Source organism: Polyodon spathula, chromosome 12, assembly GCF_017654505.1.
Source record: "Polyodon spathula isolate WHYD16114869_AA chromosome 12, ASM1765450v1, whole genome shotgun sequence".
NCBI lineage: Eukaryota > Metazoa > Chordata > Actinopteri > Acipenseriformes > Polyodontidae > Polyodon > Polyodon spathula.
The window spans coordinates 35,383,769-35,411,540 of NC_054545.1; the positions used below are offsets into that span (position 1 = coordinate 35,383,769).

The following is a 27,772-nucleotide window of genomic DNA, read 5'->3' on the forward strand; positions in this document are numbered from 1 at the left end:
AGTCTGTACTGTCCCAGTGGTTTTTACACATGATCCAGCAGCTGCTATGTCAGTCTACGGTCGTTTCTGCTGCTGCAGTTAGGAAATCCCCAAAAGCAGCTCACTTCAAAACAATCCATCCCAGCGACAGGCCTCCCAGCTCAGCTTCCTGTTTCAAGCCATGGAGGAGACACAAACCCACTAAGATAACTGTGAGAGACAATGCAGCTCAGCTTCCTGCGGCAAAGCCAGGGACTGACACGTCCCAATATCCTAGGCAACTTAGAATATGTGTGTTAGTAGATACTATAAGAAGACAGTGATTCGAATAAAACATATGGCTAGCTGCATTTTGTTTATAGGTAATGTAATACAAAACGATGCCTTCGTAGCACTTACAATATGAGTTGTATTCAAACCCCATTTTGCTGACTAATGTACAGGTCTATCGAAGTTCAAGAGGGAATTGTGCTCAGGAACCAAGGATTGAGCTGCAATCACTTGCATTTGTTGCATTTTATAGCAAGTTTTGTACAAGGGATTACTCTTCTTTTTTATTATTAGTTTGTTTTGTTTCTCTTTTTAAGTGCTAAGCGTTCTTAAATAGAAATAATACATTTCCCAAGCAATTGCGTAACATATGTTTTGGTAGATGCCACAAACACTTGGAAAGGCACCAGGTCAGTTTGGTTCAACCTGGAATGTTCGGGCTGTGCTCTCACAACATGGGAATTCCCCCTAGCCTGTTTCATACAAAGAATAAGATACTACAGCTTCCCTCTGTGCTGCCATTCTGCATAGCTAACACTAGCATCTCAGCTGTGAGTGGAGCTGTGCAAACACCAGCCAGGGTAAGTGAGCTCCTTACCTACTGTAGATGTATGTAACATCCATTTTATGTGAGATTACAGAACATTGCTGAGATGAAATGCAGGACCCGTCATTATGAAGCTTCATATTGAACTCACATCTTTAGTATACTTATTAGTCAAATAGCCTCAAAAGTCATTGTTATATGTCACTATGAACATTTTCTTTGTGTTGTCAGCTGGTATAGAACATACTTGAGCAATTTAACAATTTAATTTTGTGATTTTGATTTTAACTTCATTAGTGTGGTGGTGTAGATATATGAAGTACATTTATATATAAATGTACTTAAAAAAACAAAAAACCTTCGGGAAGGGCAGACTACTTTAGCAATATGGTAATAGTATGGTAATTAGTATGGTAATAAAAATGTTCCACTATAAAAGGTCACGGCTCCGTCACCATGGCGATACTTTATCTGGCGATGCCATCATTTAGATTACAGTATTCACTACGGATGCGTACTTTTTCAATATTGCAAAATACGTGACTTGTGTTGCTTTGGACATTTGTCTTATTATCAGAACGGCAATAACCCAGTAAAACAACAAGCATACAGAAAAGAATGGGATGTATTTTCAGTACCTGCTCCTATGCAACTACACTGTCAACCTAGACAGGAAACTGGAAATAAAAAGAGTAACTGCTCCGTTTTTCTGCGCGCTATTTGAAATAGGAATTCTTACAAATAGGATCCACATTATCAAGTAATGAAAAACGAAAAAGAAAAACAGAAAAAGGGATATTTGAAAAGTTCTATTGAACACTTGTTTTTTTTTTTTTTTTTTTTTTAACCTTTCCTTTTAAAATGACCCTATAAGGCCGGGTTCTCTTTCCTTGATGGCATGACTACTTTCAGGGTCCGGTATGGCGAGACTATAATTAGATGTCAGAGAGGAAGTGTGGCAGTTTCTGTACGTTTCAGGCAGGAAACAGAAAAAAGAAATAGGGGATCCCCTCACCATGTATTTGAGATACTAGCACTATTATGAGTTGTTTCCAGACAGCGGGGTGGAGAATGTTACTTTGTATCTGTATGTTTGAGGAGTGAGAAGTGTTGTCTTAATTCAGTTCTCTTGGAGACTCAGACCTGTGCATGGTCACATTTGTTTAATCGTTTTATCAGCTGAGTGTATTTCAACAAAACAGTCATTGTTGTATACATGTACGTCCCAAACTGTCTAGTTTGCTCTGTGTAACTCTGGATATCCCCTGCCATGGATTGTCACTAAAACCACATGAGCACTAATCACTACCCTAATCCTGGAACAGAAGGGTCTGTAAAGTGTGATCTCACTTGGTATGACATGCTGTAGCCTACGGAAATGAATAAACTGTAACTGATAATATATCTGTGTGTGTGTGTGTGTGTATAATATATATATATATATATATATATATATATATATATATATATACTGATATGTATATGTGTAATGTGTAATATGATATTATATATATGTATATATATCTATATATATATATATATATATATATTATATATATATATATATATATATATATATATATATATACACACACACATACACATTATATATGTAGAATTACTGTATGTACATCTAAATGGTTTTGGCGTCAACACTTCATTATTTTAAACATGAACTCTGCTCACCTAAATGCATCTGAAATTATTTTGTGTCTTTCGTGTCGGGTGTTTCCGCTCAGTGACCAAACCTCATTCCACAACCGAGAATAATAGCTATGTAAATAATTAAAATGTTGTGACGTTTCTAACTTCAGAAGTTTATTTCGGTACTGCATTAATTGGTTCTGTCCTCGTGTCCAATTGTGCAAGTATTCGTTTTCTTTCTTGCTGACCTCGTTACTCTGCATCGCATTGCTGCACCAAAACAGGTAGATCGCTGCAAACGAGTTACGCGACGAGTCGATCCGCATTCGTCCAGTCTGTCCAACCAATGACCCTGTATCATTTCACCATACTGACTTCGAACACGCCTCTTTATTTTCATTTCGCATTGTTATTGGCTTCTGTCGCTGTCAGTCATATCTATTTACAGCTGTTGTGGAAATTCCCGTATTACAACTAAAACTTCGCTTCCGTATTCAGTTTTAGTAACAGTTTAAGGCAGGTTGCAGTAAGCGAACGGGAGATTTAAAAACTGTAGAAGACAGGTATGAAACTTTCTTTTATATGTCGTTATACGACTGTGTTTTGTTGTATGGGATTTCTATTTCACAGTTATACCGCTGTCTGTTTCAAAATCTACTTTGTCAGTAGGATTTTGTGTCCGCACAGTGCAGCTCACTGTTTTGGAAACGGCCCTGGTATCAATTAGATTAGAGTGAAGTTTTTAGATAATGTCTGGTGATGCACCTATATTCGGGTAAGTGCTGTGTAGCTGTGGCGTATTAAGTTTGCCTATGTTGATGCTGTAAATATGGGAGTTGTATCTAAACCGTGGACAAATAGATTACTGTGTCTTAACTGTATTGAATATAATTGTAGTACAGAGGCTTATACATTATGTTTATATAACCTAATTCCTGTTGTTTCCATATTAAAAAGTCGGTACAGCTTTTTAACCGAGGCATAGCCCTTGTCTTTAGTGTAAGCAGCTGTGTTTGTTTGCTGGTACCGTGCAGTTGTGTGTTGTTAAGTCAATAACTGTACTGAACAAAGCTAAACCAGCCTGAAGGAAAGAGGCCAATGTAGAGGCTGCTTGTTATGATATCAGGGCTGTTTGATGTTAAAAAATGTGGATTCTTTATCATTTACCACAAATCCAATGTGAACATACTAGTGGTTTATGTTAGTGGCAAGTGATTATTATTATCCAGGACTGATCAGACAAATGTACACTGGTAAATACTGTAACATCCATAAATACTGTAACATCCATTCATTCTGCAAAGACCCAGATATGAGTAACCAGAGAAGCTAGAAGGTGTATTGGGCAACAGCAAACTGCATTTAAGTATACCTTGTAATATGTGGTAGGTTCAGCATCACACAGAGTGCTCTCTGAGTGCTGTGGCTGCCTCGCTACACAGTGTTTCCATTGCTTTGCTCTACCCTTCCCTCTGTGCCCCCAGGTGCTACTCCTGACCTTTGAGGTACAGTAGGGGGGAGGGGGTCTTTTGGAGCACCCTACTCAGACGCCTATGGACTGGTGAGACCTCCCCCCCAGATTACAGTTTCATAGAGGGCTTCATTGATTAAGTCATGGCAAATGGGAAAACGTATTTAAATGACAGTACTCCGTACTAGGAAACCACATCATTCAAAATGTGATATCGTTCTCTGATATGTGGACCATTGTTACCTACCCCCCGGTCCAAAAAATAACTCTAGAGATATAGTCTGAAAACTTCAAATGAATTCAAATGAGTTTTCATTTGAATTGTAAATTTACCGAGACGCTAAAGTGCGAATTGGAGTGTTTGAATCCAGGTTATACTGTACAGCATGGTGGAAATGAAAGGGTTAATGGCTCTGTCCAGGGAAAAGTGTCAGCCATATATGGGGCTTCAGACATATGGTAATTGACTACTGAAAGTTTGCATGAAAAGACACACTCTCTGGCAGCTACCTGTAGAGGTACCAAAAGAGTAACGATGAATGATAGGACCAGGTTTGTGACCTCAAGACCAGGTGTACTGTAGACAAATAAGAGCAAGCCAAACATTGCTTTTTTTTTTTTTTTTCACCTAGTCACTCTATCTTTCAACACCCTTTTAAATGGCTCTAGATGTGTCTGTTATTTGTCCTCCAAATTACTAAGAACCATGCTGTAGATTTCTCTATGAATCGGTGGATTCCTGTTACTGCTATAACCAGCAGAAAGGAACATGTACACACATTGTGAATTTCAATTCAAACTTAGAATCAGAAGTACTTTTCCATGTACTCATGGTCTTTGCAGCCCACAAAAAAATCCCTGGTAGTTTCACATGTGCATTTTCTTGTTAGTTTGTTTTTTAACAGAACTATTTCACTGGGAAAGTAATTAAGTGATATATGCTACTATATGGCAGGGCCACTGAACAATGTAGTAAGTACTGTATTACTGGGCTAAAGAGCTGAGGATAGGGATGACCGTCAGACAAGGACAGAGCACTAGATAGGCCAGGACTAATGTTATTGTATAATTTGGTAACTATAATGCTGCTGTGAAAAAAATAAGAAAACATAGTCTGGGAACACCATACCTATGTGTGTCACACTTCCACATGTATCTACAAAGTCACAAGGAACACTTTTATTACATTATCTGCCACTGATCACAATGCAGAGTTGACAGGTGGCTTGTGATGCAATGGCATTGTCGTGGTGTCATCACAAAGGAAGACTCGGGTTCAAATAGGAAATCAACATGTAATGCTAACCTGTTAGATTTCTTTTTATTTTAAACTAGCGGTTTACAATAACTGATTTGGAAGTAATCTACATTAAGTTCATGAATACATAATTTTGGACTTGAGACTGCATTTGTTACGATAACGTGTTGTCATCTACCACAAGTCATTCTGTGACGTTAATTGCGGTTTACCTGCCGTAAAAGCATGCTTGGTCTCCATTCAGCCTCTTAAAGTGTTTGCACTTACCCCGTAAACGTATAGAAAGTGAAAGACACGTGATGTTTTGATGCCTGCGCATACTTGTTGTTGATCTTCAAGCACTAAAGAGTTTCCAAGAGGGCAAAAAGTGAGACTTGTTAGAATGGAATATTCTTAGAATTTTCATCTGCTGTCACTCGAATTTTAAATCAGGAACTAATGGAAACTTCAGAATTTGTTCACTTTAATGTGTTTACAGAAAATGTATTTCCATGCGATGTTTACTGTACATGTCCTGTAGAGTTGGGTGCAGTCATCACATTTTTCATTCAACTGTATCTGAAATGCTTGTGGCAGCGGAGTGGTAGATAAGAGGGAGCGAAGGTCAATGAAGACCATACCACCTCTGTAGTAGCACTATAAAATTCTTATAGTTTTTGCAGGTTTTTTGTACTGAAAGCCAGATGCAAACGTGAGTCTGTCTCTCTCATGTTTCATGGAGACTGATAATACAATAATTTAGGGAAAATTCATAATGAATAAACATGCTTGAGCTTCTTCTACCACTGCAGGTTGTGTTACACAGAGTGATGGTGTAACTAATCTGTTACACAGGCTTACAGTGTTTAGTTTCAGTTTCAATTTACTGGAAATGTGAAAGAGGGGAGTCCCTGCTACCTGCCTAGCTGCCTCCCTCCATAAAACCTTATTGATATGATGACCCATTCAGTCATTACATTGGACAGAGTTTTGAGAGCTGAGGAGCTCGGAATAGTTCACGCTTAACAGCAGGAAATATGGTAAAACTGACTGAGTAACGAGAATTGCATTGAAAGCTTACTTAAATCGAAAAAACATGTGAACAGCAGTTTGTAAAAGGGCATGTGTTGGCGGCTGTGCATATCCAATACCAAGGTTTATTGTATAGTGTTAAATTGTTAGATTACTTTTTTGTGGTTGTGTTTTCAAAAGATCAGAGCAAGAGCATCCAACATTTTCTTTATAACAAAATATTTATTCTAGTGCTGTAATTCATTTTACAAGGTTTTTTTTTTTTTTATGTTTAATGACACTTACATGTTTTGTGAGGTGTGATATGTATATTTTAACATTCTCACTCCACTGTTGATGATTAAGTTAATTTTCACGAAGTCTGAATGAGGCGATCAAACAAAATCTTGGAAATATATGTTATTCTCCTGAGCACATTGCTAAGCAGTGGGACAGCCCTTGAATGGCTGGTATGACTATTTAAATGTTATTTACTAGTAATATATCCAGATGGTTATAGAGGACATAGTACAGTAGGTAGGTAGATTATTCTGTTTCAGTAGCTAACTGTGTAAATGCATCTCTGCAGATAAACAGATCTGTGCCAGGTCTGCTCTACATAACATTTGTTATGAGTTACTATTCCTACAGTACGGTTTAACACCCACACAGAATATTTTTGTAAGTTTAATTGTTTGCATAGTTTGCCAGGTTGCATAAAACTTATGCTTGCTATCCACAGACATCAGTGTTTCCATTGTAGAGCAAACTGTTTTCAGGGGCATAAAAGCACACCTCTGTAGTTCATGAGAGATCGCCCATGTACACTTGCATGCTCCTACACACTTGCACACTTGCATACTCCTACACACTCACACACTTGCATGCTCCTACACTAGATACAATCTCAGTTCTGGGGTTGTACCGCAATTGTGAGCTTTGTCTAACACTGTATTCTAGACACGGTTGTTCTAGGATATACTTCTAGGATATACTCTCAGTGAGACACAAAGTAAATGATCAGCAAGGATCATCAAACATGACTGGGTGATTTACCTGATTTTGTTCAGAAACGTTTGCTTAGATTGCATTGACCCTCAGAGTGAAGAGTTTGAAAAACAAATAACCTGTTCAACTGTGTGATTTCATCAATGTATGTTTGATTATGCTACTGCTGTAAGTGATTGTGAATGTGATTCTCCAAATGAATGAAAAAATCTAACAGTACAGTGCTGTGCGATACATGCTGATATCCACCTAGAGTGGGGTGAATATAAGCTTGTTTCTTGCAAAACCTTAAACTATATATTTTGTGATATCATTTCCATCTGATGAAAAGTATCCCATGCTAGCCGTCTGATTCTAAGACAGTTCAGATGGCTACTGTGTATCGCATCCGTATACAGGTTTACAGTATATTGCAAATGTACATCAAGGTCTACTATAAATTGCAAACATTTTTATACGGTAGAGTCATGGATATACAAATGTAGCAAGTTTGGGTGGTGTTGATAAAGGGTGTTACCATTCTCTCCCTCTCTTTCTCCCTTGTAGTCAGCTTTCCAGCTGTATGATGTGTAAATGCATTTAAAGAAGCACCAATGGAAGGGAGAGGACCCTATCGGATTTACGACCCTGGTGGGAGTAACCCGCGGATGAACGATGGGGCAAACAACTTGACTTGCCAGGAACTGCTGAGAGAGAACTCGGTCCTGAGGGAGAGGATGAAGGGACTCAAGAGCCTAGGTACCACCGCACTTGAGTGCTTCACTGCATCATTCACTCACTATTTCATGTTCACCCAATTGAGCCTACTAGCATTATCATTCTGTACTTTATGGATTGGGTAACGTTGAAAAATGTTTAGGCAATTTGCACAACAAATCCTATGAGTCAGTGCAGCAAACTCCAGGATGGGCAATTCCAACATTTCACAGAAGCCAATGGAGTGATTACTGAGACATGCCTATTTATTATGACTTTGAAGAACAGATCACCATGGCTACATTATCTACTGTCATTATTTCAGACTGCATTTACGACTTTGTCAAAGCACATTGCTTACCTGCATGGCTTGTCCGTGCATACTGACTTTATGAATTTTGAAAGGTGCTTTTTTTCTTGACGTGTCATATGCTCATCTCCCATGTTCCTAAAAAGGCAGTCTGAAGCCATTCAGTGGAATGTCAGTGTGAACTGGAAGGACACTAACGATCAGGTCCTTGTTGTTGCTTATGCTTTTCTGTCTTACTTCCAGGCGACCTGTTGGAAGAGTCCCAGACTGAGGCGTCTAAACTGCGCCAGAGAGTAGAAGCTCTAGTGCGGGACAATGAGGTCTTGAGGTCGTCCAACTTCACATCTTCATCTCTGAGCACTCAGCTTCCATTGCAGGCTGGAATTCAAGGTACCTCAACAGCAGCAGCAGCAGCAAGGAGACACATTCTGACATCATTCAGGCTTTCACAAGCATTCTGAGATCATTTAGGCTTTCACAAGCTTTCTGAGATCATTCAGGCTTTCACAAGCATTCTGAGATCATTCAGGCTTTCACAAGCATTCTGAGACCATGCAGGCTTTTACAAGCATTCAAAGATCATTCAGGCTTTCACAAGCATTCTGAGATCATTCAGGCTTTCACAAGCATTCTGAGATCATTCAGGCTTTCACAAGCATTCTGAGACCATGCAGGCTTTCACAAGCATTCTGAGACCATGCAGGCTTTTACAAGCATTCAAAGATCATTCAGGCTTTCGCGTTTCCTGCAGGTTGCCATTTTAAAGCAAAGTAAACTATGTAAAAAATGTTAATAACTGTAAGAGATGTGCTCTTTTCTGTTTTTGCAATTATTATTATTATTATTATTATTATAAGCATGGCCTGTGGTTTTACTAAGTAGCATTGGTTTTTGGTTTTATTCCCAGATGAAGAAAAAAGTCATGGACTTTCTGAAAAACCCCTCACTGGAGGGAAAGAAGCTCCACAGCATCCACCTGGCACGGTACCGAGACCCCTTTCTAGTGTGAGTGCATCTCTTCATTTACTCCTGCTAACCAATTCATTTTTATCATTTATAGAGGACACAGCAGTTTACTGTTTTGTTTTTTTTAATGCCATAATTTTAGTTGTTTTATTCTGATTTCAGGGAGGCTCCTCTGAGTTTGAAGTTGTAAACCTAGATAAAAGGAGTGGTTCAGATGAAAGAGAGAATGAAGTAAGTGGCAGTTATCCAGCTGTTGCATTTTTATGTTTCTAGTGGGCAAGGATTAGAAGATTGCAACATTTGTAATCTTTCGTAATGCAGTGTTTTTCCATATTGTAAAATAGATTTGTTACATTGGATCCTGTTTTAACAAATGCAGGAGCTATTTAAAAACAAACCAAGTATGTAGATAGATTTTCTTCATTATCATTCATCTTTGGTCATGTGTTAATCAAATCAAAAGGGGGTCTGAGTCTGTAATGATCTATGAAGTATTGTCTTTTCAACTCTCCCCTCCCTTGTTAAACTGTGTTAAATTATTTTTAATAGTGAAATTAAAATACGAAAGAGGTTTCATTACAACTGGAACTGTGATTTTATGACTTCCATATTTTTTTTTTTACTTTAAGTCATACTCTTCATTAGAGCACAGTGGAAAATTGTCTCCCCTGTGTCATAATCAACACTTAAAGTGTGACTGTGAGACTGCAGAACAGAACAAAGTCACAAGGAACCCTTTTATTACGTTACCTGCCACTGATCACAGTGCAGAGTTCACAGATGGCTTGTGATGTTGTGGCATTGCCGTGGTGTCATCACAAGGGAAGCCGGTGTCAGCACTTGTATAGTGTATGTCTCTTAAAAGCACACACAAAACAAACCAACCAACCAACCAAAAAACTATTAAACTAAACCACCATGTCATTTGGGAAGTATTTGCCTGTGAGTCACATATTGTGGGTTTCGAAATGGGTTCACTTTTTAAACTGAAATCCCGGAATGAAGTAACACTCAGCTCGGATAATGAACAGCAGGTATTGGTGGGTATGACTGACGTAACCGTTTACTGCAAACGCCTTCAGAAAGTATAGTAATGATGTCCCCTCCTAGTATAAAGCATACGACTGGTGTTCCTCAAACTAGACTAAAATCTACTGTTTAATTCTGTTTTTGAGATGTCCAATGAGTAAATTAACTAGATGGGTGTTCACCTAACATGGCAAGTGACGCCAATGTACGCTTACAATTGATTTTGCTCATAGATCTGTTAATAGCCAGTGGGGGTGGGTGCTTTTCATTGGTGAAGAGGAATGTTTTGTTAAAACAGTCTGCAACTCTCATAAAAGCTTACGCCCAAACATCGCGATGCTTGGCAAGTTTAAATGTTGTACTATAATACCAAGCGCTAAAATCACTTTCAGTTTCTGCTTTGTGCCTCAACAGTCCCTGTTTCAGACCCACTTAGAATCAACTATACACAGTGTACTTTCAGAATTCACAGACGAGACACTTTCCCTGTGAGCCTCCATTGTAAGTGGCCTTTACAAATACTGAGTCTAATTAGATAATTACTGTTGTTCACCCTAAATACTGTTCTTTAATGGGAGTCTTAAGGGATGCTTTGTTTTTCTATTCTTGTAAGCCTACCATTTGTGTCAGCTCAAAACATAAAGACTCCTTTATACTGGACGGTAGAGGAAATGTGAGCGAGAGTTAGTTTACAAGTCTAGTTACACATTAATTTGCTTGAGGAAATGTTTGACATTTGCTCTGTACATCACAAAGGCATATATGAGTTGTTTTATGATGCAGCAGTAAACACAAAGTAGCTGTAAACATCACAGCATTTCAGTTTGGTAACTGTCCAGAGGTGTTGGGGAAATTGTATGCAAATGTTAATTAATTTACGATATTTTGACTCCATTCAGAAATGCGAGGTACAAGTCGTTTAATTTCATCGTTGCATTGATACGGTGTCGCTCTGTAGCAAGCATTCTTTGTTTCCGTAGCCGAGTTCATAAAAAGCTTGAAACCTCATGGGAGCAGCTCAGAGAGGATATTGTTTCTCTGTCACGGGTACAGGTTCAGCACAGCAGTTTCTGTAGGTTTTTCTCATTATTTGAAATTGTTCTTTCGATGACTCAGCACATGTGATACATGGCACAGCATGGTGGTGAGTTGGGGGAAATTCCCAAAAATAAGAGCTGAAGCCGTGCTGAGATGAAGAAGCTCTGAGATGCAGAGCTGAAGAAGTTTAATGAGTCAGTGAGAGTGGGCGCTTCAGCGGGAACGACTTCAGGGAAAACTGGTTGAAAGCCAACAGAATCCTGGATTGTTTCTGCGTACTACTCGTGAGGAATGTCATTTATCTTTTAAATATATTTTCCTGCTTTCAGTTTTACCATTGGATCAGTAAATGTGAACTGTACTGTATTGAAGGCCTGATCAGTTTGGACAGCTCCAAGCCTGCTTATGTCTTTAGTAAAGAATGGAGAGATGGATGTTTTTAAAGTTTATTTATTTATTTATTTATTTATTTTTTAGCTTTTGAGTTATTAGTAGTCAGTAGTAGTAGTCATAGTTGGATTACTATTATTGATCAGATGTGGCTGCTGCTACAAATGAAGCATTCTGTATACCCTGTGTATATATTTTTTTACAACTGTAGCTAAACAGTAGAACTTATTAATGTTATAATGCACTTGATGAGATGTATGCTGCTGCTGTCTTTAGCGCTGGGATCTTTAGTTTATATTGTGGCTAAATATGGATAACAATCCTGTTACATATTGCTAGTTTAATTGTTAATTACCCTTTTAATCCTGATACTGGAAGGTGCCACTGTGTGGGGTTTCTTCCTGATGAGTGAGCTCTGTTCAGATGTTACTGAAAAAATTCTGGACTGGCATGCAAATACACTCACTACACAATAATCCCTCTGTTTTGATTACCATGTGACAGAGTGGGCTTTACGTTGATCTGATCATTAAGCTGATCAGAAGGAATAGCTTTACTGTTCCTTGTTCCTTGACTTCTGCTTTTCTTTCCCCAGAGTTCGAAGCCTCCGGTCCCTCAGGAGGATGCAGACCTGGCCACTCAACTGCAGAGGCTAGAGAGCTCCCTGAGCGTCTTTGCAGAGGAGTCCAATAAGAACCAGCTGTTCTCTCACCTGGGGCGCATGGCGCTCGAGTTCAACAGACTGTCCGCCAAGGTGCAGAAGAACGAGCAGAAAACAGCCATTCTGCAGGTTAGAAATTATGCTCCCTGGTCAAACTGATATAAAGTACATAACTGGAGTGTTAGTGCAGGTGTATGATGGCACAACCAGTTTTTTTTTTTTTTTTTTTAATAAAATGGTAAATATGCACATTGGATTTCCTGTTTTTAAATCCTGCGTAAGCTGAGCTTAACATTTTACAAAGCAACCAACACATAATACTGAACCTTAACAGCTTTCAGGACTGCTAGATACCACTCACTGGCCTGTTGACACACCGTGACAGTTGCACCAACTGAGAGTCTGGTGTTTTGCATCTAAAGCTTTTCTCCTTAACCTTGCAGACGCTGTGTGAGCAGCTGCGTGTAGAAAATGAAGATCTCTGCAAGAAGATGGATGCTGATGTGCCGTACAGGAACCAGGACCTGGACCAGCTCAGGTTAGGGGTTGTTTGATATATTTCTAGCTAGTTTTATTACAGACCTGGCACTAGATTGTACTGGGCCGTGGACAGTAACGGTATATGTAGCAGAAGGGGCCAGATGGTTAAAGTTTACAGGTTCCCTTTTTTGTATTTATATTTGTTGTGTTGTTTATATGTTTTTATGTTTAGTAAAGTAAATTGTGTAGCCAATATTTATTCTATTACAAAAATAGATGTTAAATTGACTATTGCAAAGCCTGGCAGTCGTTAACACAAAAGGTTATGTTGAACTTCAGCAAGTTAGTTCCCTGTTCCCCGAAGATAAGATAAGGTTATTTACATGCAGGACGAGACAAATGTTGTGGCTTTGTTTTTTTTTTTAAAGACTAATCAGGATTCACATAATATTTTAAGGGTGTAAATATTTTTCAATAAAATATTAGTTTATCATTTTTTTCCTGCCATAATTTATACAATTAAATACTAGTTACAGCTCCCTGGCTTAGTTACAGTGGCCTACAATTTACATGGGTAAAACTATCCTAACTATGCAACATGCAGTACATGCTGTTGTTTGTTATATCTACACATGCACACTTTGACCAGCATTTCATGTTATCTTACTTTTACTGATAAAACACTTCAGTGTTTGTGCCTCTGTTGTTTCATTATAGCTAACAAGCTCTGATTTGCGTAGTTTGTGTTTCTTTACTTTCACTTCATTTTTTCAAAATGATTATATACTTGTGGCTGGATTTTCCACATTCCCTTATTAAGATGTGTTGGAAATGCTCTTTCACTTAAATTGAATAGCTGATTTAAAGGGACTTGCAATATTAAAACATTTTCTCGGCAGTTCACAGTGATAAAGCACTTAATGTTTATTAACTTTCAGGTCTGTTTAGAGCAGGGGTCTCCAACCCTGGTCCTGGAGAGCCCCGTTCCAGATGGTTTTATAGGTGTCTTTACATCATCAGTGGCTAAAGATCTGTAATCTTGACTAATTAAACCAATAATTGGTTCAAATAAGTAACTGAGAGATTGGTTGAAACAAAAACCAGCAGCGACAGTAACTCTTGAGGACCAGGGTTGGAGACCCCTGGTTTAGACCATATACACATGTTGCCCCTTAGAAAAAACAGTATTTTTGCATTTTTCCCATGTTTGTCCCATGGTTATATTATGCATTTACCATAGCTTACCCTGGTTTACCATGTACCATATATATATATATATATAGGTATATATATATATATATATTATATATATATATATATATATATATATATATATAGATAAACATTTAACAATATACATTACACACATACAGCTATAACACGTATATAATAGAGATATATATATATATATATATATATACACACACACACACACACATACAGCTCTGGAAAAAATTAAGAGACCACTGCAAAATTATCAGTTTCTCTGGTTTTACTATTTATAGGTATGTGTTTGGGTAAAATGAACATTTTTGTTTTATTCTATAAACTACTGACAACATTTCTCCCAAATTCCAAATAAAAATATTGTCATTTAGAGCATTTATTTGCAGAAAATGACAACTGGTCAAAATAACAAAAAAGATGCAGTGTTGTCAGACCTCGAATAATGCAAAGAAAATAAGTTCATATTCATTTTTAAACAACACAATACTAATTTTTTAACTTAGGAAGAGTTCAGAAATCAATATTTGGTGGAATAACCCTGATTTTCAAGCACAGCTTTCATGCGTGCTCTCTTGGCATGCTCTCCACCAGTCTTTCACATTGATGTTGGGTGACTTTATGCCACTCCTGGCGCAAAAATTCAAGCAGCTCGGCTTTGTTTGATGGCTTGTGATCATCCGTCTTCCTCTTGATCACATTCCAGAGGCTTTCAATGGGGTTCAGATCTGGAGATTGGGCTGGCCATGACAGGGTCTTGATCTGGTGGTCCTCTATCCACACCTTGATTGACCTGGCTGTGTGGCATGGAGCATTGTCCTGCTGGAAAAAACAATCCTCAGAGTTGGGGAACACTGTCAGAGCAGAAGGAAGCAAGTTTTCTTCCAGGACAACCTTGGCTTGATTCATGCATCCTTCACAAAGACAAATTTGCCCGATTCCACCCTTGCTGAAGCACCCCCAGATCATCACCGATCCTCCAGCACATTTCACAGTGGGTGCGAGACACTGTGGCTTGTAGGCCTCTCCAGGTCTCCGTCTAACCATTAGACGACCAGGTGTTGGGCAAAGCTGAAAATTGGACTCATCAGAGAAGATGACCTTACTCAAGTCCTCTCCAATCCATGGTCTTTTGCAAACCTCAGCCTGGCTCTTCTTTGCTCATTGATGAAGGACTTTTTTCTAGCTTTGCACGACTTCAGCCCTGCCCCTAGGAGCCTGTTTCGAACCGTCCTCGCCGTGCACTTCACCCCAGCTGCTATTTGCTATTCTTTTTGTAGGTCACTTGATGTCACCCTACGGTTGCCGAGTGACATTGGAATGAGTTGGCCGTCATCCCGGTCAGTGGAGAGTCGTTTTCGCCCTCTGCCGGTCTGTAGCTTTGTTGTTCCCAATGTGTGCTGCTTGACCTTGTTCTTATGAACTGCCATCTTTGAAATTTTAAGGATGGAAGCAACCCGACGCTCACTGTATCCCTCTGCCAGTAAAGCCAGAATTGAACCCTTCTTTTCCTCACTCAAAACCTTCCTTTTCAACTCTTTGGGCATGGTCAATAGTTATTTTTTTTATTACAATTACTTTTGAGGTACTACTAGCACTGTTTTGCCATCCAGCTGGTCCTATTGCAAGAGGATAGTGATGACCACAGGAGTGGTTTTTATACTTTTCCTCGTTAAATAAGATTTGGTTCAGGTGATCCCTTAATCAGTACCTCATTCAGTAGAATGAGGTGTGCCTGTGTTGGAATTCAACAGACGCTGGAATGGAATGGCTGCCATACATGTAGAGGTGCTGATTTAAGAAAAATTTGCAGTGGTCTCTTAATTTTTTCCAGATATATAGATATATATATATATATATATGATATATATATATAATATATATATATATATATATATATATATATATAATAAAATATAAATAAATATATTTAATATAATAATTTTTACAAAATATTATAATTTAAAAAATGTTTGACCATAGCTCTATGTGCTTTACAGTGCTTCTCTATGCTTTACCATGCTTTCACTGTGCTATGTTACACTTTGCAGTGCTTTTACTTTGGGGAAACTTTTATGTCACACATATACCCATCATACGTTTGATTCCAACCAGACTGCAAGGTCTGGCGTCTTTGAATAAATGCAGTTCAGGGCTCTGGGGGGAGTTTTGGAACTCAGTAAATAAGTTGGAATCATTGTCTTTCCAGCAAGATATCCCTACAGCATCACACACCCACAGCGAGTCGTGCACACTGGGATGGTAGGTGTTTTTATGTTTGTTGAGCCGTTACCAGTTTCACTCATGGTTTGATTGTCCTGCTTCCCAGACGGGAGAACCAGGAGCTCAAAAAGCTAGTGACCGGCGGGGGAGAAAAGAAAGAAGGACCTCGATGTGGAACCAACCTTGAGCTTCTGGGGAAACAAGAACTACTGGGGGTGAGGATGGAAGCAGTCGTCGCTCAGCAGGTACATTCATTCCGTCTGGTCTGTACTGAATTAGTAATTAGTTATTACTAAAGTATCTTCACCTTAAAAAAACTGCATCCAAAGCGACACCTGGTGGTGATATATATATTATATATATATATATATATATATATATATATATATATATATATATATATATATAATATATATATATATATGTATGTATGTTTTTTTTTTTTTTTTTTAAAAAGAAAAGGTGGTTTTCAAATGAAAAGCCTTTTTAAATTGATAATTATTTAATGTAGTACAATGTGTGACACTATGATTAAATATTCTTGTATTAGTCAACAATCCATGTGAAATACCCTTTGCATATAATTATAATGCAATGTAAATATACACTCTGATGCATAAGGGTTAGTGTATAAAATCCCATGTATGCACTGGGGACCTTGTCTAGACTTTCTTGAATTACTCTATGAATCACCTCCTCCTTACTGAAGGGCTACGCTGAGAGCGCACTGTGCTAATGTGGAGCAGCCCTGAAGAATCTCACTTCCTTATTGTTTCGGTGTAGTGTCAGCATCGGTAGGGTTATTTCCCAGCGAAGTCCCACCCACATTTGTCTTGTAAAGCTGCATGTCTGTGCTGTGCAGTGCAGGACATTCCTTTGACGAAGGCAATGAAAACAAATGCACTTTCTTTTTCTCCTGGTATTTGTGTATTTTTCTCGTTTTCAGTTCAGTATATTAGGCTCTCTTCATTCTTTTAGCTCTGTTTCCTACAGACTATAAAGGGATCAGGTTTGGGTAGAGTTAAAGGGTAAACTGTGCAAGCAGTTTACAGTGGAGCCCACCCCCCCCCTCCCCACAGTTCCCTTCTCGCTGCTGAGTGATATAATAATCTTCTACTTTATTTCCTTTTGTATTTAGTAGGTTGTTTGTTTCTTTCAGAGCGACAGAGCCGTACAGAAAGCTCAGCCCAAGAGCCGAGATGTTGAGGTGCATGAGAAGAAGATTAGAGCACTGGAGCAGCAGCGAGGAGAGGTAAGAGAAAGAGAGAGAGAGGGGTTTAGTATGGATTCTGTGGGTTCCCTAACAATGTTACTACAGTAACAATACACATTACCTAGCCTTCTGCTTGGTTCACCCTTTACTGTAAAACCAGTAAATCAGCTTTGATTATTTAAAAATAGTGTAAAGTAAGTTGTGGTTCATCCAGCCTATGACCTGGCCTTTTTGAAATGAGTAAATTCACCCTTACAGGTTCACTGCAGTGGGCTGCAAGAGTGAATTCTATGGGCTTACAGTATTGGCACCATTGGGAGTTGAGTGTTGAAATGAGGCTCGTGGGAACTGGTTCCGGGTAGGCGTGCTTATTAATTAGTGTTTTGTTGCTGCAGCTGGTGGAGGTGAACAAGCAATGGGATCAGCACTTCAGATCGATGAAGCAACAATATGAACAGAAGGTAAGGCAAGGTTTACATGTGTATATAAAACAAATAAAAGTAGTTTGTGCCTGCAGGGCTGAGGTGTGGAATACAAATAGAGACGCGCACAAGCTGTCTTGCTTACTGCAGTAAACTGTTTTTGATCTTGGTGCTTACACTTTGGGAAAGTTTGTTTGAAAACAAACAGTGGAGGTACTTGCAGGCTTTTGATGCTGTGGTAACCACCCTCATTTATTTCTGTTTAAATCTATTTATATATAAGAGAAGCTAAGCAGTGCTGGTGTTGACGTCAGAGTTGTTGACCTATAATCTATCTGAAAGGGCGGGGACCTATCTTTCAGTGTGTTCTAGTCTAAGGGCACCTGTGACGTGAGTAACCCCTGTTGCAAGTGGAGGAAACAGATAGAAAGATGTGAGACTGAGGCCACTAAAGTACTCTGCAGCAACTGGAATAGAATTCCCCTAAACTCTCATATGCCCGCTGTCTTCCTGTGTGGTACACCTGGGGCTGGCCAGAGTTGACACAGCTATGTGGCACAAACTTTTTCTCTCTAGTGTTAATTTTGGAAAACTGCAGCAGGGTCTAACCACAGATCTAACTCTAGCTGCATGTGTTCAGATCCATGTTATTACTTTTGTAGCACGTACCTTACTTTTTTTTTTTTTTTTTTTTTTTAAAAGCCTTATTGTTGTATGTTCCCAGCAGAAAAAACAAAAACCCAGCACTTGACATCCTAATGTACCATATTTTTTTTAAGGCAGTGGGCTGCAGCCACTTTAGCATTTTTTTTCTGATGCTTTTTTCTGTGATTTATTTCTTCTCCAGATCACTGAACTCAGGAAAAGACTTGCAGATTCCCAGAAGGCAGTGGCTGAGCTGGAAGCTGAGAGGGAGCAGAGGCAGCGAGATTATGATCGCAAGCTTTTATTGGCCAAATCCAAGATTGAGAATGAAGGGGTAAGGGCTAAGCGCACACACACACACACACACACACACACACACACACACACACACACACACACACACACACACACACACACACACCCACAGAGGCTGAGACACACACACACACACACACACACACCACATACACAGACACAGACTGGATTTAAACCACGTGTTCATCTCTCTACCTGCGCTTGACGAGGTTGTGCTTTTGCTAGGTAAGCAACATGGGGGCCCCTGTGCAGCCTGTATGTTTAGTTATGTTTTGTCTAGGGGTTTTCAGAGTAAGCACTTCATATTCTGAAAATGTTCCCTGGTCTCCAACATCTTGAGACAAGCCACAGTTTATTGTACTTTCCCAAACCTGCACCGCGCTGATCTTTGGCAAGCAGAATACTTTGTGAAATGGAATTATCCTCCCACAGCCTGCATTTTCAGCAGCTGTGCACATATCCTGCCCAGGATTTTCTACAGACCATTACTTGCATAATGAGGGATAGAACTAGACATACCAACTTGTGTCTTTTTCACGAGTGGGTGTTCATGTTTAATTCTGCCTGCGTAAAAGGTGTCGTTTGGCAGGAGTGTTTCTGTTCCCGGCGAAAAGTGTAACTAAATGAATTTCTTATCCCAGTTGTGTTTTTTACTTTTAAGATATTATATTATTTTCTGTCTCATTTACTGTCTTAATGGCAAATAAGCTATGGAGAAAATACAAAGTTAACCTGAATTAAGCAGAGATAGAGGAGGAGAATGTTAAAGATATTAAATGTTGTTTTTTTTTGTTTGTGTTTCAGGCAGATAAAGAAAGGTTGAAGACAGAGGTGACAGAACTGAAACAAAAGACTAAATTCATGCAAGACCAGCTGGTTCCACTATCCAAACAGAGGGAGTACCAGGAGAAAGAGATTCATCGTCTGAACAGGGTAAACACAGCTTCACTAATACAGAGCAGACAGGAGACTGTTTGAACATTTAGTTTCCAGTGCTAAGAATACAAGCGGTATAATTCTAACTTGTAAGCTCTCTCTGTGTTGTTCTGAATGCAGGCCCTGGAAGAGGCTCTGAAGCTGCATTCAGCCACAGCCCCCCAGGCCTCCCTGTTTGATAACCATGGCGATGACGGAATGAACCTGAGACGGCAGGAGCTGCTCACCCAGATTGCAGTGCTGAAAGAACAGGTGTGCACAGGCCTCCAATATCTATTGTAAACCAGGCTCAGTCTCCATGGTGCATTTGCCCCTTTAAAAGTAGACCCACACACAGAACTTGAATTTTCAATTTTTAGTAAACAAAAGAAACTAAACTAAACCAAAATGTAACTCTGTTTTTGGAGCGCTTACTACACACATCACAGGAACCTAACTGTAGAACAGGACAGCTAAGCCATTTTCCTGCTAAAACAAACACAAAACAAAAACACGTTTTTTTCACAAATGACACAAAAGGACTATACACAGTACCTCTGATAACACTGAGCACACTAATCAATCTCCTTCACACAGCAGCATCCTTGAGCAGTCTGCTTGCTCTCTATAAATACCCTGCACCTGGCTCTAATTTACAATAATAGCCAGGTGCAGGTGATAATTAAACAATAAATACTAAGTAAACAACAATTAAACAAATATACGTTTCTGGCAGGGAGGATATTAACCCCCTCCCTGCCTTGTTAAACTATATATTTCTTATTTTTAGTAAGTGTGATGGAGGGCAAAATAATGTAGTTCTCTAAATCAGACAACAATACGGGTTGACCAAATTGAGATTTATACTAGTGGTATTCAAACAAGACTAAATAGATTTTGCGAGATAATGCCATTTGTATATCATGCCCGTATGAAGCTTACAACACATTTAGGATATTCTAACCCTGACAGCTAAGCTGTGCCTCAACCTGTGGCTCTTGTATTAAGTATTTGTGTCCCATTCTAAAGGTGAAAATCTTTGAAGAGGACTTCCAGAAAGAGAGGAGTGACAGAGAGCGTATGAATGAGGAGAAGGAGGAGTTGCGTCAGGAACTGGAGAGGCTGCAGGGCCAAGTGACGATGCTGAACAGCCAGGTGAGCAGGGAGCCTCGGGAATCCTCAACTGTGTGGATTTCACACAAAGCAGGCCTGCCACCTCTTTACATCAACAGCAACAAGGTTAGAGGAGAGGCACCTGGCTGTGTGTCCAGAGGAGCGATTCCCCAGTTGAAAGGAAATGTGGTTAGGCATTGTTCTGCATTGCTGATTGAGTGGATGCAAATGTATAAGGTATTTTTAATATAAGGTATTTCCAAAAATGTTATAGCATTGCAGTACTAGTATTGTAAATTATAAACATTAAATAATGCTCTCCAAAGCAAATGACATGATCCTAAAACCCTCTCTATTGATTCTTCTTGAGAATACTCTTCTTTTACTGCTTTGCCATTTGTTTTTGTGTGGTTTTTATTTTATGTTTTTCCCGTGATTTCTTGCTTTTGTAAAGTTGCTCTTTCTTTCATCCTGTCTCTTTCTGTGTGTGTCTCAGCTGCGCCAGGCTCAGAGCGACTGTCAGAGAGAGCGAGCAGAGAGGGGCAAGCTGGAAAGACTGCACAGGCACCTCAAACAGGTACTGAGGATGTACTCTTAAGGACTTCAAAGAAACCAGGGGGACAAACCTGTTGTAGTTAAAAGACAATACTTCTCGTTAAAACAGTAATTGCTGCAAAGTTTCATTTTAGAAATATATATTATATATATAATATATATCTATATATATATATATATATATATATAGATATAAATAATATAAAATGTGGAATACAAATTTAGACACACACACATCTTTTTCTTATATCAGTAAATACTCACAACTGTCTTAGCTCTTAGTGCCTATACTTTGGTATTTTTAAGTTTTTTCTTAAAATGTAGTTGTGAGTAATTGATTAAAGTTATGGTTGAAAAGATTGGACTGACCAGCAAGTAGACTAAAGAGAAGAAAAGGCATTTGCACAAACAAGCACAAGAATTAAGATGAAGCTATCTTTTTTTTTTTTTTTTTGCATTGCTCTCTAGTGAGTAGTTTGTGTAATGACAGGGTAAGCTCATAAGAGACAGGAGGCCAATCTGTTGGTTTAATTATTTAATTACGATATGCTTGTGGCCTGCGTGATGTAATTAAGACAAAATATTCTGGGTTCCCCAGACTTTTTAAAAGCAACTTCCAGAGTTTAGTGGCCGGTTGAGATATGTTTTGTTATCCTCCAAAAGTGCTTGCTGGCTGCTTTATGTTGCGATTTGTCATACAGATACAGATGATCTGTCACTACTTCACATCACTTGCACAGTATGATTATGGTTTATAAAACTGGTTACAAGAGTGCGGTCCCAGCACAGTCAAACAGATTTACACTTGGATTATTTAGGCTTGGATTATTTATTCTTGGATTATTTAGGTTTGGATTGTGTCCTTTATTTTTACATGTTGTTGTGTGTGGATGAGCTGTGGCTGGTGAAGATCAGTTTTTTTTTTTTGTTTTTAGGGTCAACATGAGAGACATGCTTCAGACCACACGCCTGGGGCGGTTAACCTTCCTGCTGGCCCCCCGTACCAAAATCCCTTTGTCCAGCCCATACACCATCCCGTGCACCAGGGCTACGAGAATTGGGCTATTCACTATCCACCCAGGACAGTACCTTCTGAGCCCGCTGGAGACCTCCAGCAGTTCCAACCAGTAAGTATTCCCGAGTTTGAGTTTAGTTTAGATTTTCTTCTTCATTTCCCTGTTTTTAGGAGTAAACTCTACACTAGCAGTGATAAACAAATACACAGGGGGTACATATTGAGTAACTTGCCAGCAGTGTTTTTAAATGTGTTTTTTATTAATTCTGTTTGATGGCATTGTTGCCTTTGCTAGGAGTCGCTGCGGTTTCTAGGAATAGCTTCCTTTCTTGAGGTTTGCCTCTCAGCACAAATCCATTCTTCTAGGAGTCGCTCACAACTTGTCTTGTCCCTTTTTGCCGTCTCTCTCAGATGGAGTTTGCCTGGCCGGCACCGTTCCCTCAGCCATGCAGTCCCAGAGCCCCCGGAGACAAAGCTTGGCCTCTCCCGGAGAACACAGGCAGGTTCCACTGTTCAGCTTTCCGTCTCCCTGCATCCCTTTAAACAATACCATTTCCCATAAGTAACACTGCCCAAGTAACCCAAAGAAATCTACTGCATATGAACTTGAATGGACGCAGGATCTAAGCAGAATACTAAAATATTGGTACCACTGGTAAAGACCACTTGTCTTTGGGCAGGGTGGGTGTTAATTATGATTTGGAGGGGTGCAACTGAGGAATTGTAACGGAAACACAGACGGGATCAGCACAACTCAAACTTTAAAAGTTTGAGTTGTGATGTGGGTGCTAAGTTAGTGTCTTTCAGGTCTGTGTTACTAATGCCAGTGGGATGTTTTCACAGTTGGTTGAGACATAGTGCTTGGGTTTGCATCAGTTTGGAGAAAACTCATGCTTCCCAATATAATATAGTTTAATTTTTTACCAGTATATGGAAACTTTCTGATTGGATGGAATGTCTTTTTAGTATGTATTATTAATTTATTAAATACATACATACATACATCTAAATATATATATATATATATATATATATATATATATATATATATATATATATATATATATATATATATATATATATATATATACACACACACAGTACCAGTCAAAAGTTTGAGTACATCTGCTTAAAACCAGGTTTGTCGTGATTATCTATGCATTTAACTGTATAAACTTGTCTATAAACACTTAATATTTCATTATATGATACATGTATTTATATAAGCTGATAATCATAAGTGAATTGCATTCAAAAATTTAATTTTTAAATGATAATGTAAATCTTGTCAATTTCAATGAAATGGTCATCCAAAGCAAGGGGATTTCAGTCTGAAGCCCAAGTCAGTTAAAAGTCTGAAATGTGTATAACACAGTGTTAGAACACTGGCCTAAGTATAAAAGTGTCTTTGTTAGATGTTCTCTGAGTTAACTAGCATGTTACCTAATTAACCTTTTGTCACCAATTATTGTTAACAGGTGAGGGTCCATGATTACTATAAATATAGGTAGCATAGGCACAAGTTTGTCATTCCTGAATGTAAGGGAGCAGAAAATGGCAAAATATGCTCAGTTAAGCAAAGAAAAAAAGTCTGTAATTACTTTAAGAAATGAAGGTCAATCTTTAAGACAAATCGCAAGAACTTTGCAAGTGTCTGTAACTGCTGTGGCCAAGACCATCAAACGATTTGAAGAAACTGGCACTCATGAGGACCGAACAAGGTCTGGCAGGCCAAGGGTGACCTCAGAATCAGAGAACAAGTTCATTCGAGTCACAAGTCTGCGAAACCGGCAATTAACTGCCCCTGAAATACAAGCTCAGCAAAGTGCTACTAGAAGTACAGATGTTTCAACATCAACTGTTCAGAGGAGTTTGTGTGAAGCTGGCCTAACTGGAAGAATTGCTGCAAAGAAAGCATTGTTAAGAGTGCAGAATAAGAGGAAGAGACTTGCCTGGGCCAAAAAACACAGAAACTGGACGTTTGAGGAGTGGAAGTCGGTCTTATGGACCAATGAGTCAAAATTTGAAATATTTGGGTCTAACCGCCGAGTATTTGTAAGACGCAGAGAGGGTGAGCGCATGAGTTCTGCATGTGTGGTTCCCACTGTAAAGTATGGACGAGGCAGTGTCATGGTCTGGGGTTGCTTTGCTGTTGACAGTGTTGGTGATCTTTACCAAGTCCATGGCAAGCTCAACCAGCATGGCTATCATAGCATACTTCAGAGGCATGCCATTCCATCAGGATTACGGCTAGTTGGGCAGTCCTTCATTCTTCAGCAAGATAATGACCCGAAACACACCTCAAAGTTGTGCAAGAACTATCTGGCAAAGAAGGAAAGTGAAGGACAACTCAAACTAATGACCTGGCCTGCCCAGTCTCCAGACCTCAATCCCATAGGACTTGTATGGGACAAGCTGGACAGAAGAGTCAAAGCAAAGCTACCCACAAGTGCCCTACATCTCTGGGAATTGCTGCAGAAGAGCTGGGAAGACATGTCGGGTGATTTCCTGCTGAAACTTGTTAACCGAATGCCTTGTGTTTGTGGGGCTGTTATTAAGGCAAAGGGTGGCTATTTTGAGAAATCCAAGATTTAGAGGCAATTTTCTTGCTTGCTTTGATACCCCTTACGTTTTGTTTTGTATATTGTAACGTGTTTTCATTTTCAAGTATTTACAGAAACGTATACGACGTAAAACATTGTCAATTATGAAAAAAACCTAGTTTCCAACAAGTGTACTCAAATTTTTGACTGATACTGTATATATATATGTATATATGTGTGTGTTTGTGTGTGTGTGTGTGTGTGTGTGGTATATATATATTATATATATATGTATATATGTGTATATATATATATATATATATGTATATATATATATATATAATGTGTGTGTGTGTGTGTGTATATTAGGGCTGTCAAGCGATTTAATATTGAGATTACAAAAATGAACCTCTGTGAAACTTACTGCATTCATGTCATTTGTTTGTTTTCACTGATTCCAGTGTTATTAGTATTTGGATCCTATTTGTTGGTCCCTCTTTTTATAGTTTCTTGTTTATTTATAATTCTTCATTTGTTGTTAAATTGTTTGACCCAACTGCTAAATCATAAGGGAGTCAGTTTGTTACTCAACTTACCGCATTTACAATGATCAGTTTCCTTTACTCATGAACTGTAAATAAACGTGGTTATTGAAATAACAATTGAACTAAAATAGCAAAGTTACAGTGTTAACAGGTCTGTGTCGGTAGCTATTGATTTGCAAAACACTGGTTATAGTATTGTAGTTAGCATGATTCATGGGTTTGCAGCGATCCTCAATTTCTAAAAGAGTACTCTGTCGAAACTGACAAGCTTCATTTGTTGCACTGTTGTGGTCTGTAGAAGAATAACTATTAGAAAGTGTATTTTGAGAAGTGAAAGCATGTTTAGTAGCATGCAGGTGGTACAGCAGACTAGATGCATGTATGTGATACTTGAACTCACTTTGCCAGCAGATACAAGTAGCCCTCTTTCTATCCAGTGAACAGTCAGAAAGTTTTTATTTTTAAGTAAACTTCCCATTCACAAGTCTTTAAGTTTGAGTGCTTTACTACTTAATGCGGTTCCGTGACTAATTTCATATTTAAACGATGACTGCACTCATTCAATCCTGGCATTCATTTGAGTGTATTAAAATGGTGCCGCAGGAAATTAGTTGCAGTATGCTGAGGCACAAGACAGAGGAGTACGATTTAATGCGCATTAGATTATTCTCTCAAAAAATGTACGCATTAATCGCAGTAGCTAACTGAGATCAACTGACAGCCCTAATTATATAAAAGCCATATTGCCTGTTGATGAAGGCTCTAGTTGAGTGTTAGTTGATTTAACTGCAATTTGAGTTATACATCCTGAGCCAAAGTTGAGGGCGCTAATGATTTTTTTTTTTATAAAGGATCACATCCATAATTAGAGGGTAAAAAATACTTTTATTAAACAAATAACTTTTTTTACTTGTCAGAGCTGCTTATAGTTTATCTGAGCGGAGCCAGATATCTGAATGGAGCAATATTACTGAACTGTCCGTGTCTCAGTTTGTTGTTGTTGAAAGATGCTGTGTCTGAGCTCTGTCGAGCTGGCAGGCTGTGATTGACTAACTCGGCAGTTGCAGGTACAGGATTGGTTGCATTAGTTTTACTTTGGGATTGGTTTTGGTGGCTAATAAAACAAATTTAGACCAATTGTTTAGTATTTACTGTCCAATAAATGTGACTGTGGTTGATGACACTGAATTTTTATATAAGTCTAGCAAAGCACTTACTGAATTGTAAATATTAAAGTTGGAAGAGTGGGAGGTCTCTCTCCGCCTGTCTGCATGCCAATGGTAATCTACATAGGTTGCTGTTTTATTATTTAGTGCCTTGGCACTGACATGCTTGTTGGTTTATTTTTTGCAGGTCCTAAATCACCTGGCTTGGGTAGGAGTGAACGACAGAATAATGCCCCTGGAAAGTACTAAGTGCCTCTTCATCTCTGTAAATGGAAACGTGTGCTGTAGTTATGGGCAATATTAACTATAGTTAAAGACATAATAGTAATATTGGTTTTGATTTAAGAATATATTCCTGTATTTTGATAAATAATCTGTGCTTATATTTTGTAAACTGCATTGTGCAAGGTTTTTTTTGTTTTAAACTTATGATTGTAATGTATAGAGTTAAGAAAATTTATGTTGTGTTTTTTTTGGAATATAAAAGAATGACCAACTTTTTGTATTTAAAGGTTTTAATGCAATATTGTAAACACAGATTTGAATAGTAACATGTTATGCATTGCCCCATTTAATCTCTGTCAAATCTTTTCTTGTCTTTAGCGATAAGGTGAAGAACTTTAGTAACGACTTGATTAAGGTCCCATTTCTATTTACTTTTAGCTGGGAAAAGGGTCTTGTACAAATCATAGGCTAAAGAGAGAGCATGAGCATCAATGATAATTTTGATTTGTCGTTGATTGTGTGTTAAACAAATTGAAATTAAAACTGTTCAACATTTTGCACTGCTATAACATGTTGTTATATTTTCCTGAAATGCTTTTTCCCCAGCTAAAGATAATTGAACCTGGCCCGACAAAGTTTTGAAATTTGGTATCTAAAATATATTTTGAAATAATAAACTAATGACTTACTGTACCCGGGGTATTTCCCAGTAGAAGTTGTGAGTGGTTTTACTTCAACCTTTAATTTCTGTTACTAAGGGGGAACTAGTATACTGTGTAAGCTCGTGAAAATGATCTCTATTTATTTGGGAATTCAATAATTTGTTTAAACCCTGTTGTAACCCTGTGCTGCACAAAAGGCGTTTCCCATCGTGCTTGGAGGCTGTATCTTCTTCACTAACTTCGACGTGTTGTGT

The 27,772-nt window shown here is 38.6% G+C and overlaps 1 protein-coding gene across 3 annotated transcripts; it reads left to right on the forward strand.

Annotated features, from left to right (window-relative positions):
• Nucleotides 1-809: 809 nt before the first annotated feature.
• LOC121324424 (TNFAIP3-interacting protein 1-like) lies at nucleotides 810-27,549 on the forward strand. Of its 3 annotated transcripts, none has more exons than XM_041266279.1 (18): nucleotides 810-830; nucleotides 7,714-7,905; nucleotides 8,417-8,563; nucleotides 9,081-9,178; nucleotides 9,302-9,370; nucleotides 12,192-12,386; nucleotides 12,701-12,795; nucleotides 16,291-16,429; nucleotides 17,344-17,436; nucleotides 17,793-17,858; nucleotides 18,667-18,798; nucleotides 19,584-19,712; nucleotides 19,836-19,967; nucleotides 20,724-20,849; nucleotides 21,304-21,384; nucleotides 22,298-22,489; nucleotides 22,789-22,876; nucleotides 26,819-27,549. In XM_041266279.1, the coding sequence occupies exons 2-18, from the start codon at nucleotides 7,761-7,763 to the stop codon at nucleotides 26,878-26,880; spliced, it is 1,989 nt and encodes a 662-aa protein (XP_041122213.1). In that variant the 5' UTR covers nucleotides 810-830; nucleotides 7,714-7,760; the 3' UTR covers nucleotides 26,881-27,549. The 3 variants fall into 3 exon arrangements, with proteins under 3 accessions (XP_041122213.1, XP_041122212.1, XP_041122214.1); XM_041266278.1 differs by lacking the exon at nucleotides 810-830 and adding an exon at nucleotides 2,896-3,003; XM_041266280.1 differs by lacking the exon at nucleotides 810-830 and adding an exon at nucleotides 3,983-4,001.
• Nucleotides 27,550-27,772: the final 223 nt, after the last annotated feature.